This window comes from Zeus faber (assembly GCF_960531495.2).
Source record: "Zeus faber genome assembly, chromosome: 7".
Classification (NCBI taxonomy): domain Eukaryota; kingdom Metazoa; phylum Chordata; class Actinopteri; order Zeiformes; family Zeidae; genus Zeus; species Zeus faber.
This window is the reverse complement of record NC_137203.1, coordinates 15,137,821-15,156,175: the sequence shown is the minus strand read 5'-3', so window position 1 is coordinate 15,156,175 and position 18,355 is coordinate 15,137,821. Positions and strand designations below refer to the sequence as shown.

General features: G+C 43.7%; 1 protein-coding gene across 3 annotated transcripts in view; it reads right to left on the bottom strand.

Moving 5' to 3' along the window:
* The window catches only part of LOC307232698 (PDZ and LIM domain protein 5-like), a 77,958-nt gene that overhangs the window by 13,381 nt on the left and 46,222 nt on the right, over nucleotides 1-18,355 (bottom strand). For 2 of the 3 annotated variants that reach the window (XM_080003816.1, XM_080003817.1), the window contains 5 exons: nucleotides 17,779-17,804; nucleotides 16,282-16,302; nucleotides 15,890-15,907; nucleotides 15,356-15,528; nucleotides 14,684-14,720 (listed from right to left, as the gene is read on the bottom strand). In XM_080003816.1, the coding sequence (XP_079859942.1) occupies nucleotides 14,684-14,720; nucleotides 15,356-15,528; nucleotides 15,890-15,907; nucleotides 16,282-16,302; nucleotides 17,779-17,804 (275 nt within the window). The remainder of the gene's footprint in view (nucleotides 1-14,683; nucleotides 14,721-15,355; nucleotides 15,529-15,889; nucleotides 15,908-16,281; nucleotides 16,303-17,778; nucleotides 17,805-18,355) is intronic. The other variant, XM_080003818.1, reaches the window with a different exon arrangement.

The window sequence follows — 18,355 nt, the reverse complement described above, 5'->3', positions numbered from 1 at the left end:
GTCACTCTCTTACCTCCCTGCACATAACACACAATGATGTTCATTCACAACATTGACAGGACAAAGGCCAGCCAATAATAAACACGTGTCGAGTCAAGGATCCATATTAGGTAGTATTCTGATCAACATCTTTCACTAACATATACAATATCATCAAAGTTGAATCAGTCTACCGAGCTTCAGCGCCTTATTAGTCCTGTTTTCCCACAGAAGTGGATCAGAGCCGAATGTGTGTGTGTGTGTGTGTGTGCGTGTGCTTCATTGCTGTTTGGTAGGGATATAAATAAATCCCTTAGCACATTTTCATTTCTTTCATTACTTCAGAATACTGACTACAATCCAAGAGAACCAGCTGCACTTTCTGACCAAAAAATGAAAAAAGGACACAAAATGGAACCCAGCAAAAACAAAAGAAAATGATCCCATTAATACAGACTCCAGACCACCTATTGGACAAATACGGCAGCGGCCAAAACGCAAAAAAAAAACAAAAACGTAACTACAACCAAAACAGCGGAGCGCCTCGCTTCCACGGGACGTTTCCTAGCCTTTGCCGCGGTGCCGCCGGAGCAATGGAAGCCAGGCTCCTCCGGGTTAGCGGCAGGACGGAGTCCAGAGCACCTGCCTCGTGACGGACACAAGACGACTACGCTCAACACTCTCCCGGCGCCAGGTTTGGGATATCATGTTCAGTGACTCAACGCAGGCTCACTGCCTAAAGAAAATCAAAATACGGCGTGTTGTTATAAAAAAGACGTAATTTTGGTCGACAGAGGCCAGACTGCGAGCGCTGCGCGACGGAGGAGAGAAGGATTCGCATAAAGTTTAAATAACACAGAGCCGGGCCCAGTTCCCTTCACTCGGTGAACTGGATCGGGGAATTAGATTACAGTGAGAAGTGGAGAAGCGCCAAATTTCCTCCTCTGGTTTGCTCGGTAATCTATCGCTTCTAACATAACGAAGGACAAAATTGGGGAAAAAAGTGTCTCCAAATGAATGATGGTATTTGCCGTCTTTTCCCCTTGAAGTCATCGCCGACGTCAACCCTCCGTCACACGGCGGGTTGACTTCACTGTTGAGGGGGCAAAATCAAGCCCGGCAACTTTCCGTTTCTAGTCTCCAACGTTTGCGCGGAGGTGCGGAAGTCGATAAAATCCCTGAAAAACTCGATAAAATACATGGTTTGCCAAAGAAAAAAGTTTGAAAAAAAAAAAAATGTTTATAACATAGACGCAGCACATTTGACATGTTTTTTTTTAAGGGCTTAGACGTTTGCTGCATTGCACTGGATGGAAACTGCAGCAGAGTGGTAATTCGAGTGCTATGGACAGTTATAAATGATAGGAAGCAACATCCTAATAAGGCCTGGGTTGAAAAATGGCGAAACTATCCTTTAACTATAATTTCAGCATGCTTATGACACAAGTTTTCCCCATTAATTTATTTTACGGGCCCTGAAAAAGACTCACTAATAAACAAAGATTCATTAAAATGCATTACAGCAACCACCTGAGCAGCAGTGCTGCTCATTCGGGTCCTGGGCGGCCGACAAAATAAACCCAAATATTTTTTTGGAAGGGCAAGACACTTTCTTTGAATTCTGCACATTCTCTGCGAGGTCAGGGCACTTTGGTTTGGGTCAAAACATTCTGTCTTTCTTTCGTGCAAAACAAGCGCAACCTTCCTCGGGGTGCAGAAAAAAAAATACTCTTACCTCATGCCTCATGCTTTATTCATGGCTCAAAACATTCTCTCATTCCCCAAAATGAACTGTTATTTGAGAAACGTGTTCTTTATTGGGGAAACATATTTCTCTCTCCCATTCCCGGAAAAAGAGACATTTCTGGGCAAACAAATGTGTCTCGCAGAGAAAATGTTTTTTTTCGGGTAGGTGAAGCATCTTGTCTACTTAGCAACTATTCTATCTGGAATATTAAGCATTTCCTGAGACAAAACAATGGGAATTTAGACACAACATTTGTTGGGGACACATCTGAAAATATTTTACTGTCAGACGATCTGTCTCTGAAGACAATTTTTCGCAACACCCCTCTGGTAAAAATGACATCTTTAACATAATTTATGTATTTATTTATCAATCACTTTATTTATTAATTTATCAACAAATTATTTATTTATTTATTTATTTATTTGTGTATTTATTTATTTATTTACCCATTTATTCAAGCATGTATCTTCTCAGGATCTTTCACTTGCCATGACAAGAAACAACAACAAACAACTACTACAAATGATAAAATTTGATGTAAGTGAACATATTCGAACCACAATTACAACCATGCTGAGCAACAAGGACATGATCTAAATCTGAGCTTCCATTATCATGAGAAAATTGAGCAGGACATCCCAGACCGACGCTCGATGCTGCCTTCAAAACCGCCTCAAAATGGGAAACCATCGTTTTATGCTGCTCTTGGGCTTTGAAACGCTCCATTCTCTCTCTCTCTCTCTCTCTCTCTCTCTCTCTCTCTCTCTCTCCCTTTTTTTTCGATGGTAGAACTTCTCAGCGTCTTCCTTCACGATGGAGACATTCAGCCTCGCAATAGTGGCCCTCCCTCGACCTCAGCACTTCCTTTTAAAACACTCATGGTAAATGAATGGAGCCTCTATGAGGAACATACTATGTATGTGTGTGTGTGTGTGTGTGTGTGTGTGTGTGTGTGTGTGTGTGTGTGTGTGTGTGTGTGTGTCTTTATGAGCATGTGTATCTGAAGTACTTGGGTGGGCCAACAATGTCTCTCCAGACATTTTCTACACCCATAATGCATTGCTGCAGCCCCATGCCAACAGTTGGCTCACCGCTGCCCCCCTCTCTGTGCCCACTTGTTACAGTGGGAGACCCCTGGGAGACAGGTGTTATGGCAACCGTCGCCGTGGTTACCGTGAATTTCACATACTGTAAGTGGTCTGTGCAAGTGGAGGAGAGAGAGGAAGGTAGAGAAGGTGATGAAAGACTAGAGCAAGAGAGAAAGGGAGAAAGTGAAAGAGGGAAGGGTTGAGTGAGTGAGTGAGTGAGTGAGTGAGCGAGTGAGCGAGTGAGAGAAAGAGAGTGAGTGAAAGACCGAGAGAGTGGGTGAGTGAATTAATTAATGAAGACGTAAATGAGTGAGTGAACGAGAGAAAGAGGAAATAAATGAGTGATAGAGAGTGAATGAGTGTGTGTGTGTGTGTGTGTGTGTGTGTGTGTGTGTGTGTGTGTGTGTGTGTGTGTGTATGTTTGTATGTGGATGCAGATTTTTTAGTTTCCAACTGGATATGCTGTTAAATGACAAGGCCAAACACACACACACACACACACACACACACACACACACACACACACACACACACACACACACACACACACAGACACACACGCACGCACACACACACTTTCCGAAAGGTGAGTTACTCGCTGTGAAAGGCACAAATGCCTCTTGAAAAAAAGAAAACTATTAAAAATCACTTTCACACCTCACTTTTCAAAAAGGAGGACACACAAGCCGCGGAATGGTGAGAAGAGGTAAAAAAAAAAAAACCAAAAAACAAAAAAACGAGAGGAGCCGAGCAGATGGAGAGGGATGCAGACAGTGTGAGTGATATTTACCTAAAGATAAAGATCGCTTTTACGGGAGAAGAGAGGAGAGGATCTCCCAAATCTGACAAAGCTGACTGATGCCAAGTCACTCTTTAAAGTGAAGAGAGAAACAGAGGGTTGGAAATGTTCCAGTTCAATAGCATGACAGAGTTTACACCACATACACACACACACGGGCATGTTAATAACATCGCAGAATTACAGATTGTTACGCACTGTTATTATGGGACACAATGTGATAAACGCCACCAGTGGATTGGGTGCCATGCCATTGTCCCAACGGACCCTTGTTCTGAAACACCAACTGTCTGGAAAATGTCCGATTGGACCGAAAGCCCCTTTTCAGCCGACACAGAAGGAGGAAAAAACGCAAGGATTATCTGGTCAGTGCTTAACTACTACCAGCCCCAGAAAGGAGGAAAACAACGGGATTTACACGACAACTTGACAGCATCCAATCAACGAACTGAAGCTGCAGACGCCACAACGCGAGGAACATCGCAGAGAACACAAAAAGTGGGTTTATCGGATCAGGTGCGGCGCACGCCGAATGGGCGAGCTGCGAGAAACCAGAAACTCCCCTCCAGGGCAACGCATCAGCCACCGCAAATCCAATGTCGGGCCACAAGAAAAACAACAGCCAACCCTCTGGCAAGTCATTTTGTTGAACACGGCACATCGCAAATGCGGCTCTCCATTCTACAACACCACAATCAACCGACGACCACAGAAGGAACAAGAGGAGAAAAGCCAGGTGGATCACCGGACTGGGAACCCTTAAGCCGTAAACAAGCCCTGCCCTCCGGCCAACTACCATAACGTTTTCACTCCCCGTAACCGTTTCTTCTTCTTTTTATCTTTATTTTAGGTTTGTTATATTATACAGGGAAACACGTAGGAAGAGGTGAAGCCCCAGGACAGCAGCGGCGAGTGCATTCTCCACCCAACAATGGGAAGGCTCATCCCCAAACAGTACCCCTAACCCCAACCTACAGTAACCCTAACCCCAACTTCCAGTAACCATAACTCCAACCTACAGTAACCATAACCCTAACCTACAGTAACCCTAACCCCAACCTACAGTAACCATAACCCTAACCTACAGTAACCATAACCCTAACCTACAGTAACCCTAACCCCAACTTCCAGTAACCATAACTCCAACCTACAGTAACCATAACCCTAACCTACAGTAACCCTAACCCCAACTTCCAGTAACCATAACCCTAACCTACAGTAACCATAACCCTAACCTACAGTAACTCTAACCCTAAAGTAACCATAATCCTAACCTACAGTAACCTTAACCCCAACTTCCAGTAACCATAACCCTAACCTACAGTAACCATAACCCTAACCTACAGTAACCATAATCCTAACCTACAGTAACCCTAACCCCAACTTCCAGTACCCCTAACCCCAACCTACAGTAACCATAACCCTAACCTACAGTACCCCTAACCCTAACCTACAGTAACCATAACCCCAACTTCCAGTAACCATAACTCCAACCTACAGTAACCATAACCCTAACCTACAGTAACCATAACCCTAACCTACAGTAACCATAACCCTACCCTACAGTAACCATAACCCTAACCTACAGTAACCCTAACCCCAACTTCCAGTAACCATAACTCCAACCTACAGTAACCATAACCCTAACCTACAGTAACCCTAACCCCAACTTCCAGTAACCATAACTCCAACCTACAGTAACCATAACCCTAACCTACAGTAACCCTAACCCCAACCTACAGTAACCATAACCCTAACCTACAGTAACCCTAACCCCAACTTCCAGTAACCATAACTCCAACCTACAGTAACCATAATCCTAACCTACAGTAACCCTAACCCCAACTTCCAGTACCCCTAACCCCAACCTACAGTAACCATAACCCTAACCTACAGTACCCCTAACCCTAACCTACAGTAACCATAACCCTAACCTACAGTACCCCTAACCCCAACTTCCAGTAACCATAACCCTAACCTACAGTAACCATAACCCTAACCTACAGTAACCCTAACCCCAACTTCCAGTAACCATAACTCCAACCTACAGTAACCATAATCCTAACCTACAGTAACCCTAACCCCAACTTCCAGTACCCCTAACCCCAACCTACAGTAACCATAACCCTAACCTACAGTACCCCTAACCCTAACCTACAGTAACCATAACCCTAACCTACAGTACCCCTAACCCTAACCTACAGTAACCATAACCCTAACCTACAGTAACCCTAACCCCAACTTCCAGTAACCATAACTCCAACCTACAGTAACCATAACCCTAACCTACAGTAACCCTAACCCCAACTTCCAGTAACCATAACTCCAACCTACAGTAACCCTAACATACAGTTACTCCAACCCCAATCTACAGTTACCCTAACCTTACAGTAACCCTTACCCTATAATGACCCCAACCCAAACCTACAGTAACCCAGTATCCCTCCACCCCTCCGGCTCCGCGGCAGTGTGCATTTTAGGAGCAATGGGTTGTTTTGTCGTATGGGCTGTCGGACAAATGGGCTTTCGGTCCAATGGGACATTTTTCGGGCTACTGGGGTTTTGGAATGATGGCCCGTCAGAACAATGGGCAGCCCCCGTGGATTGCAGAGTTAGCATCATCAGCTCATTGGCCTGTCAAGGCTAAGCCAACAGCTGTCCAAAGGAAACATGGTGGACCAAAGCCCAAAATGTCCCTGTTCTCATTATCACCAGCAGCTTATGGACAGTGCACAAGGAGCACAGCAGCTGCCAGGTAGGGGCTGAGACAAAACAAACAATTTTGGGGGATATACTGGCCACGCTCACTGGTGGCGGGGGAAAGTAATGAATGTTGGAACGTATTGGCAGGTGACACCAAAACATTTGAACGTGTCGCTAATTCAGATGCAATCCATAGAAATAATTAGATGATAAGTCAGAAACTGATTAAATTAAATACAAAAAAAACTATTCAAACATAATAATAATAATTAAAAAATAATAATAATTAAAAAAAAAAATAATAATAAAAAAAATAATAATAATTAAAAATAATAATAATAATAAATAATAATAATAATAATAATAATAATAATAATTAAAAATAATAATAATAAAAAAAAAAATAATAATAATAATAATAATAATAAAAAAATAGCATCACATAACACATGACATCACATAGATAACAAGCTCCAATTCTATATGTTGGGTCAAAAATGACTCCGCTCATTGAGATTTTTTTATATCAATTTGCTTGTGCATAATATATAATCAATATTGAAATACACTAATTGAGAAACAATGAGTTCCAATCAAATATTCAAATATTTAAAGAATTCCTGTAATTTTAGATGATTCAAATATTGTACTTTGAAAACTAAAGCAAGAATACGATGATCCGGGTCATTTTTCACCCTTCAGAGACTTTCTGGGGTTATAGACCAACTGTTGTATCTTTGAATTGATGCTCTGGGTGAATGGGCGGGACACTTTGATTCCAGGAATATTTGTTGATTCTTGGCAGCTAAGTGAGCGTGCAACCTAAAACTAAAAATGAAACGAGTTCAAATCAGAACTAAATATGTCGGGAACGTGAGCAGAACCAAAATAGCAACGAACTAATCATTCAGTTAAAACCAAAAACATAAAAAAAAACCTAAAAAAAAAAACAAGTGGAAAATAACCAGCTAAAGCGAGAACAGATGAAAAACATGGCTCTGTGAAGCCCCGGGCTCCGCCACCATCCATATCCATTACCCAGGCGAGCGGCTTAACAACAGGGGACAACAGGAGCAGGAAATAAGATGCTACCCGACGTCTTTACTCATTACGGACGACCTCGTTAATATTCTACACCAATCAGGGCAATTTGGGTTAATTGTGTTTCATCTGATTGGTTGATTGATGACGGGGGGCGAGGTCTGGTGGAGTAGGAGCTGGACGCTGGGCCCGCCGAGCATCTGGACACTTGCTTTTTTTTTTTTACTCGTCCTTTGTCGTTATTCATTTGCGTTTCTCAGCTCATTATGTCGTGGAGTCCAGCAGCTGATGTGTGTCGCGCTTTATCACCCAGACTCAAAGGACGTCTTCTGCTTCCTACACGGGTATCGACGCACAGTCCCAATATGACAACGATGCATAATTCCATTTTCCACATTTGTGTGTTTTATGTGGTTGTTCATCGGAAAATGTGTTTCTGTACAATTATTGTTTGTTTGTTTTTTCTATTTGTATTTGTTTTTCATTTATTATTATATCAGTGTACTATATTTTTATAAAATTGTATTTTATAAATATTATATAAAATTATTATTAATAGTTATAAATTAATATTATAAATACATATGACATGTTTATTTTATTTATATAATTAAAGTTCATATTATTTATTATTATTATTACTTATAATTCATAAATAGATGTGAAATAATAAATGTAATAATAATAATAATAGTAATAATAATAATAATAATAATAATAATAATAAAAATAATAACAATAATAATAACAATAATAATAATAATAATTATTATTATTATTATTAAAATTATAAGTAGAATTATATTTATAATTAATACATTTGTACTTTTGCAAATGAAAATGTTTGGTGCAAGAATGAATTAAAATCTATTAAAAAATTTTAGGCCCGCTACTATTGCCCTGGAATTTCCCTTTGGGGATTAATAAAGTATTTTTATATTATCTTATCTTAATATTTATTATTCATTTAAATAAAAATATTATTTAATGGGAGATGTAAATGGAATTTACACAGCACTATGAATTGGTGTATAAGTGCCTACGCTTGGCACGTGCTGTTTTTCAGTTGCGGGGAATGGCATTACATACGTAAATAATGCATTGTGTTTATACATTATACAGACAGTTCCATAGGCACACGCTGTTACTGACAAGTAGTTGAGTTAGTATTTCCTTAGTTTACAAATTAGGCTGCTCCCATGTTTAAAGCAAGCAGGGAACACTTGTAAATCAATTGTCATGCACCCTGTGAGTCTACCTCCTGTTTTTGGGCAGGTGCAGAGCGCCCACGCTACAGCGCTTCTTTGTTTTCCTCTTCTTGAGACGCAGCGAGGGGAGCTGGGCGATGGGGGTGATGAGGAGGGCGTCCAGCAGCGCCTGAGACACCGCACCTCGAGGGCCCTGACCGGCTGGACTACAACCAGCAAATGTACACGGAAGGAGAGAGAGATACGGGCCCAGGAAGAGAGATAGCCGTGGAATAACGAAGCGAGAAATTAATGCAGAACAGAGGAGGGGAGCGGGCGCGCACACACACACACACACACACACACACACACACACACACACACACACACACACACACACACACACACACACACACACACACACCATTCCCTGTTTACCTGGCATTCGCAGGGGGGTGGGGTGGCCTGCAGGGGGCGCTGCTGGGAGTGAGGGGTGGGGGGATTGGAGCCGCTCGGGGCAGGAAGTCCAGTGGACTCAACAAGAGCTGTCTGCTGTTCACACACGCACACACACACACACACACACACACACACACACACACCATTCCCTGTTTACCTGGCTTTCGCAGGGGGGTGGGGTGGCCTGCAGGGGGCGCTGCTGGGAGTGAGGGGTGGGGGGATTGGAGCCGCTCGGGGCAGGAAGTCCAGTGGACTCAACAAGAGCTGTCTGCTGTTCACACACACACACACACACACACACACACAAGCGCACGATGCACACACACACTTAGACATACAGTACATACACAAATGCAGGCGCGAAACAAACACAGACATGCACACAAATCGTACATATGCAAAATATCTAAAAGAGTGAAATGTTAATACTACAGCTTTTTTAATCGAGATCTAAGGTGCGGCAGCGCTACACAGAGACACCTGAACACACACAAACCCACGCATTTCTCTCTCTCTCTCATACATGGACACGCGGACACACTCAGACACAGACAGATACACCAGCCAGAGCGGCGCAAACACAATAGCAACATTTAGTGCATAAACGATTAGATGAGAGGACCCCCAAAAGTCCTCCCCAAATTCTAGTCCAAATCAGCCTCTTTTTCAGTAGTGCAGAGGCTGCTACACCAAGGTTATTCCCTGTTTTGAGGCATGCAGTCATTTCATAGTCGTCGGCGTTGAGCAGCAGCCTTGTACCTGACGGGCTTAGGGGAGAGAGGGGGAGCATTCAATCCCATTCGGAAACTGGGAGAAAGCAGACATTTGGATGAAAGACGAGAAAACACAGACATAGACACAGACATGACTGCAGATGGAACGGATAATCTTTCATGTTACCTAACCGTGAACAAGCCTTGAATGTATTGACCAAATCACCCGACCCAAGGTCAGCGCCTTCGCTGTTTCAGCAGGCAGCACCGGGCTCCACGACGAGACCCTTTCTTTAAAAATATGAGGTCAACAGCTTTTTGCACATGTGAGAAGTTGCTAAATGTTAAAGAACGCTAAGCACCACAGGCACAAAATGCCTAGTTTAGTTTCCCGTTTTAAAAAAGTAAATATTTTCTATTGTAGTCTTATGCAAGCTTTTCTGAATCTCTGCTTCCCTCTAATGGTGATATAGGGTAACTACAGAGGGAAAAAATAACTTAATGCTGTGAAACTTGTAATTTCATAGTGTGGGCTATGCCTTATCTGCATATTATGTTAATTTGTTTGCAACCTAAGATCAGTATACCTTCCATCGCCTTGAGAGTTGAACAGCTTAGAACTCGGTGTCTTCAGAAGGGAGCCATTTGAATACGTGCCGGGGGTGTTCGTTTGTGTGGATGGGAAGTTTCTTCCACTGGAGGTTTGCGCTGGTGGTGAATAATCAAACTGTAGATGAGCGTCTGGAGAGTTTTTGGAAGTCGAGCTTGAACTGTAACTGTCGGCATTGGCTTGCAGAAAGACGGAACCCGGCAAAGAGCCTCCAGGGAAACTAGAACGGGGGCCGCGGGACGACGGCAGCTGGTTCGGCGCCAATGCGGGAGAGAAGCAGGAGGGCATTGGCGTGACCGGGAGCTGACGGTTCGTGGCTGAGGAACGGGATTCTACCACGTGAGGAGGCAACGCCGCAGGGCCCACACAGGAGGCGGAGGTGGCCGCCGGAAGGAGAATTGCTTCCGGGCCCCCGTGGTCCCCTGGTGCTCCACGGGGCGAGGGGCTGCGGTCGGCGCTAGAGCTCCTGCCGTGTTCCTGGACAGGTAAAACACTGGAAACGGGGATGTGGTCGGTGTCCCCGTTTTGGGATGTAGCCGTGGACTTTGTGGCTGGAACCTCCGCTTGGTCAGTTCGCCGTGAAGGTCCATCGCTGAGCGGATGGAAACACGTCGCTGAGTTTAGAGTCACGGGAAAACGTGGTGTTTAGTAGGGAGGGAGGCGGTGCGAATCGAAACGTTTTGATCATCAAGCGGGTGAATTAGGGCGGAAGCTCGTGATCTGTGTTTATTAAAAAAGGCTCAAGGTCATAAATCTATTAAATATTAAATCTGTTATTTAATCACGGAAGCCACTCGTGAAACACGAGCAATGTGAGTTATTGTCACTCCAACAAAAGGGATACGTCCGCACCACCAAATCCATCATCTTTGGGAGCTCACAGCTTGCCAGAAAAGATGCTTAAGCTCAAAACACTCCCATAAGGGGGAGGAATGCATTTTCTTTTTTTGACAAGTGTTTCGGCTCTTGACACGAAGAGACTCTTTCTATGCGAGAGAGTACATTTCTGTTTTCGTAGACGCCTCCGGGGAGTGGCCGTCTCTCTCCGTCTCCGTCTTATTTTTTATTTTTTTATTTTTTTTGTTAAAACAACGAAAGAAAGGTTTTTATGCATCTATTGACGTTAGACGCCGCGGCGCTGAAGGAGTGGAAAGGTCAAAGTGAGCGGAAAACACTGTGCGATGGGGCTGCGATTGTACCTGACCTCCTCCGCACCGCCAGGCTCGCTGCCAGAGAGGAGCGGGAACCACGGAAGAGAGGAACAGAGGAGAAGGAAGCATGAAAGATGGGGAATAACCAGAGGAAAGCTTCATCACTTTATTGGCTACAATATGGAATATATATACTTCCTTTCAAACAGAAAAATAAATAAATAAAATCTACGTATGAAGCCGCAGGCGGGGGGGCTTGTTGAAGTGAGTGTAAATGCAGATTAGCACAAGAGGAATATCTACAATGCAAAAAGCCTCATAGCTACGTAACATGGACATTTCAAGTTGAAACCGTATAATTTACACACACACACACACACACACACACACACACACAAGCAACTGTTAAAATACCATCAAACAGCATTAAATTCCTCAATGGCAACATCTTCTCTCTTTTGTATATTTGTTAAACCGATCTAGTTCTCCCGAACCTGTAATATAAAGATATATAATAATATAGATAATACAGAAAATATAGATTTGATTATGCTATTAAATGTACTGTACATGAAGGCACTTAACTATGACCTACTTGTATTATGAGCGCATTTATTTATATATTTGGAGAAAATAAGTTATTATATTTAATGAAATTCACATATGAAAAAAGGAATGGGTCAATGTGGGAGGCAGTGGTGCAGGTGGTGTTTCAAATAGACTCCATTATTATGTGAGAATTTGTACGTTCATTATTCATATTTCATTTTCGATAGATAATCTCTCGTACTGTAAACAGTCAGCCGAACTAACTCCCTTCACACACATTGTGAAGGTGTGATCCTCTACACGAGCTGTTTCTTTTTATTTTTTTCGCCAAAAGCCAACATCAGCCTTGGCTTTCAGTGCCGAGCGACGCCGGCAGCGAAACCCTAATTTGGAGCGGACACCGACACAGGACATGAAAACTGAAAGGGTAAAAAGCAAAAAAAGATGAAAACAAAATGTCCATGTGTGTTGATATGAACGGACATCAACGTTGCTGTCAACAGGCTGCCCGCTTTGCCCAGCACCGTGACACCGTCTTCATCTTCACCATTTGGACATGATCACACACACACACACACACACACACACACACACACACACACACACACACACACACACACACACACACTCAACCCTGCAGACACACAAGCATATACATGTACAGAAGTACGCAATACCATCAACTTTAATATTTCTTCGCCAGTGACACACACACACACACTCAAGTCTCTCCCTGCATCTTCCCATCTGTCTACATGTTTACATCCCTCAATCTGTCAAATTCCAAAAAACAGAAACTGACGTACTGCACTGTACACACACCGGCGCACACACCGGCGCACACACACACACACACACGCACACACACACACACACACACACACACACACACACACACACAGTCTCTCTCTCTACTGGACATTGAGGGTACGGGCGGACACTCCGTGGTGCCAGTCCCTCAGCTCGTTGTATTTGGGGCCGATCACCAGACGAGTGCTGGCCCAGTTCACCCTGCACGGCCCGGAAGAGGAGAGAGGGAGGAAAGGAAGGAAAAGAGGAAACAAGAGAGGGAGAGAGAAAAGGAGAGAGAGAGGGAGAGAGAGAGCGAGAGCGAGAGAGAGAGAGAGAGAGAGAGAAAAAAAAACAAGGCCAGAAGAGGAAATGTAAGAAAAGAGGGAGTTCCAAGTTCGCACCAACACAACCAGGCCATGCTGCAAGAAGAGCTGGATGAAGGTGGAGGATGACGAGACGGACGAAGAGATGGAAAACGAGAAGCGTTCGGTAGGAAGAAACAGAGGGAATGTTCTCCCGCAAAACTTGCAAAAAACGGAGAGGACAAAATCACACACGCAAGCAAAAAGCTTTCCGGGTGATCTTCTTTGTGATCACCTCCATCCAATGACTAAAATGGAGAGCAGGAACACCACCTGATTACCCATAATTCAGTGGGCGGCATCCACATGTTAGCTCCGGCCATCAGATCCATATTGATCACAAACACATTGATCCAGGGCCGGCTCGTCCTATAATCGACGCCTGCGGCGCCGACGGTGTGTTTCTATTTTCGATCGTAGGTCATTTTATTTTCCTCCGTTTCCATATGGAACAAAAACAAGCACCGTGCATAATGGGGACAATTTCTCCGTCACTCTCTTATCATACCCCCCCCACCCCCCCCCCGCCCCCTGCCCCCTGCCCCCCCGTTGACAGTTTGCTTAGAGCGGCAAAATGGCTGGAGCCGGCCCTGTATAAATCACAAACACATTGATCGCACACAGATCCCTTAAACCCCACAAAGAGCAACAGAGACGCAAGCCGATGGATCACTCCAGGGTGGAAAGTAGTTGCCGGTTATTTTAACAGCACAAAAACCCGAAAACTGCCACAGCCACAACAACCAAATGCACTAGAACCCACGAGATGCACACCAGTTGTACTGTTGTATACTGTACTGTATATCTCCATGCTCACTTTATTCACATGTACTTTACTGCACATATCTGTATATACAAACTGCCTATCCCGTGTACATAACTCTTGTTCCCTTCTATTTTGTATCCCCACTTTGTATTATCTCGTTGAGTCTTATTTTTATTTTATTCATATTATTCCATTCTCTAACTGCACTTTGTTTTAGGAATCAGCTTGTTTCAGTTAGATGCTAGGTAGGAATTACTGAAGCTATTGTGTTCGGTTTAATAACTATCGTGCATAATCTCCGGGTGCGTTGCAATGACATTTCACTGCATATACTGTACGTATGAAAGTATGTATATGTACGTGACAAATAAACCTCTTGAACTTGAACTTGAACCAGTCGCCACATGGTAACAGGGATTAATATGCTGTGACGTACAAGATGGCCATCAACTATTTAACAGGAGTATCTTCAAAATTGCTTATTGCTTATTAACTGTCAGGTGTGATTTCGTCATTACCATTAAAATGGGGGAAGAAATCCATCCAATCCAAAAAAAATCCAACCAATCTTTAAAATCGGAATTCAGGAACTGTACAGTATGACCCCAGACAATTTTTGGGGAGGTGGTTTAACAGGGTTAATCACACACTGACAACGACTATGGGTTTATGAAGAGCACAGCACCAGAGCAGGCAGCGTTCAAAATATCCATTTTTCTTAGACGTGCACTTACTTTGTCTTCTTGGCAGAATCATTCTCTGGTTCCTGGGCTGCGAGGGAAGGAAAAGAGACATCACCGTCAGTTTCTTTTTAAGAGGCTACGGCTCATAACATAGATAATAACGAATACAATCAAACTGAAGACAGCGGGAGGTGTGTCAATTTGAGCCGCTTAAGTGATACTCGATTCTGATCGGTCGACAGCCGCCGTCCGTTTTTTCTGAATAACGACCGCTGATCTTTTAATGGTGGCTGTTGCTACGGGCAACCGCCTCTCGTCCCTCGTATGACTCCGCCTATATGGTCCTGCTACACCCATGGAAACTCCAATAGAGGATTGAAGAGATGGATGCCGACACCGACAGTCATAGGGTATCTTCCATAAAGTGAATAGTTGACTATGCTGTTGCAGTGTTAACTGTGTTATTATGGACTATTTTCTTAGAGGAAGCGACACTAGACTATGACAAACTATCGTTAGCAAATCATTTCAAATCAATATTCCTTCTCAACGTATTATTTTATTTAGTTAGTAGCCGTGTAATAAACAGGATAATGTGGAGCCTGGTGGTCAACCCCCCGACAGGGTGGTCACTCTGCAGGGGGGTTGTTTTGCCATAATGACCACCAGGCCGTGCATCACCCCTGACGTAGTCTTCCTCTTCCTCCCCCCCCCGTCGCTCACCGTGCTCGGTGCCTGTGATCTGGGCCAGGATCCTGAAGGACCTGGACTGGGTGGTGCCGGTGCGGGGACGCCAGTCCTCCGTGTCCTCCATGATCCTCTTCCTGCTGGCGTCGGCGTGGGTGGGGACGTGGTAGAATTGGATGTCCGTGTCCACGATGTGCTTCCTGGGAGCCCTGCGGAGCGGCGGGACAGGGCGGAGGGCGGAGGCTCAGTGACGGCGGGAACCATTACTCCTCGGAGCAGGGGTTCGGAGGAATGAGGAATGGATGATGTACTCGAGGAAGACGAGTACATCACTAAAGGTTTTCTCTCTTTCTTGTTAATCTAAGGTTAAATGGGACGGTGGGTTCACTCAGTGTCAAACGTGTTTAACGTGAATGTAGATGAGGGCGGAATGAAGTTAAAATCAAGGCACTAACGGCACAAAACAACGGCGCATGTGCCAATGTGCTTGTCAGAGAAGAAACGGGAAAATAAAAGTCAAGTTAGTCTTTGTTATGCTTTAGTTGAACTCAGTATATTCACTCCTGATACCTTGGTGGTGGAGGTTTTCTTCACAGGGAATAAACAACGACAGAGGGGGGGGGCAAGAGAGGGAGAGAGAGAGAGAGAGAGGGAGAACGAGAGAGAGAGACAGAGAGAGGGAGAGAGACAGAGGGGGGGGGGGAGCAAGAGAGAGAGAGAGAGAGAGAGAGAGATGGGGGGCAAGAGAGGGGGAGAGAGAGAGAGACAGAGAGAGAGGGGGGAGAGGGAGAGCGACAGAGGGAGAGAGAGAGGGAGAGAGGGGGAGAAAGAGAGGGGGGAGAGGGAGTGAGTGAGAGAGAGGGGGGGGGACGGGGAGAAAGATCATCTTTAATACAGGAATAGACAAGATTAAAGAGTGGAAATAGAGGGACTGGAACAGAGTGCAGAGCACAGGAACTCACTTCAGGATACTGTGAGGCCCACTGGAAGGCAGCGCGAGGAGGAGGAGGAGGAGAAGTGAATGAATAGATGACAGGAAAATTCAATAAGCACAGAGAGACAGAAAAAGATAAATAATAATAAATAAATAAAAAAAAAAGAAGCGTGCGTCCGAGTGCATGCAGAGCAGATGATAAATAAATATACCAGGAAGGAAAGTTCTATTTTATACCACAGGGTGGCGGTGTCTGCTATCTAACGGTTACAAGACAAGAATAGAGTAACTCCAAATGACTACAATGGCCTCTTTGTTATATTAACATTTTAGATACTTAAATAAATTACTAGCAATGTGTCTGCAGTGAAGAAAAATAACTGAAATAATATTTGAACATGTTTTATTCATGCAGGGTCTGTGGTTTCAATTTGTGTGTGTTACATGCATGTATGGCTGTTTGTGTGTGTGTGTGTGTGTGTGTGTGCGTGTGTGCGTGTCCTATGTGTGTGTGTGTGTGTGTGTGTGTGTGTGTTCATTATCTATAGTGCACTAAAATGTCTATGAATGAATTATGCAGGTCATTTGTAACTAGAGTTTGACACAGCGCGGCCAATAAACCATCTGTATATAGTACATGAACACACGTATACACTGACGGAGCTGATTCATGAACAGCTTTCGACACATTCCTGTCACCACCCGGCGCCGTTGACTATGGGGTCCACAGCAAGGTCTCAGCTCATACGCCGGTGTGTGTGTGTGTGTGTGTGTGTGTGTGTGTGTGTGTGTGTGTGTGTGTGTGTGTGTGTGTGTGTGTGTCGTGCGTGCGTGCGTGTGTGTGTGTGCGAGTGTGGGTGTGTGTGTGGGTAACACAAACAGAGGGAAAAAGTACTATTAATAATGAATGAATGCATGCATGTCTGGGAATTGCCGCTCCCCTTGAAATAAGCAAAAAGTTAGTATACTACAATGTATTTGCAATTTCCAATTAGTGCAAACCTATTGGCTTCCTCAGAACAGCCGTGTTAAATCAACATCCCATTCGAGTCATTATCTCAGTTCATATTTAAAGGGTTCTTACTGGTGCTTATTGTTACACTAGGGAAACACAGGAGCTAGGCTAGTCGCTTCCCTCCACCGCCATGCACTGAGCTCACACAATTAGCAGCGGCCCATTGCGGCTACCTCAGGTACCAGACACACAGGGATGAAATATACTGAATATTGACTTTCTTGTCTTTTTCCAAACAGCGGACACACGTTTCAGCTTCGAGTCTCTGAGAGAGTGCTTCTCCGCTGTCGCCATGTTCTTTCATATTTAATAGTCCACTCAGTTGGACATGCCCTTTTGAAACTAAGTATAGTCCAAGTTAGAAAGTGCACTTTGGTCGCTCAACAATTTCATGCATGGTAAACGACACGAACAAAAAAAACAGAAGAAAAATAATCTTTTTGTTTTCCACTAGATGGGAACAACAAGCTGCAGGGCCATGCACATTTTGGGCATGCTGGAAACACTAACTTTGTGACTTGATGAACTGCCTGTGTCTGGAAAGCAGAGGGAGAGGAATTGAGGGGGAAAAAAAGAAGTTGAGAAAAACAGAGAACGCCGACATTGATGTGCTGGGATCCCTGACAGTCAGAAGGAATAGATATTCATACAGTGCAGAGCGCAGCCAGTTTAACCCTATGAGTCCCCTCTGAAACGAAGCACAGCTCGCGATGCAGCGGCATGCATCTATGTGTTTATTATTATCTCATAGGATGGAGAACGACGTGGAATCATGCACGAAAAAAATCATGAACATCCTCTGCCCAGAGTAATGGTGTTTCCAATACAAGCATAATAATGATCTTTTTGTGGATTGAAGCAGGAAAATCTTACTGATAGTAAATGAACAATTATATAAAAAAAAAATATATATATAGAACATTTATTTTATTTTATTTTTTACATATAAATGTATTTTTTTTATATAAAATATGTAGTTAATATTATTGTATTACTTTTTATTTTTCATTTGAAAATTGAAATTTTTTTAAACTTATTTTTTATGTATCCAGAAATGGGAGCCGTTCTGACAGACTATGACAATATG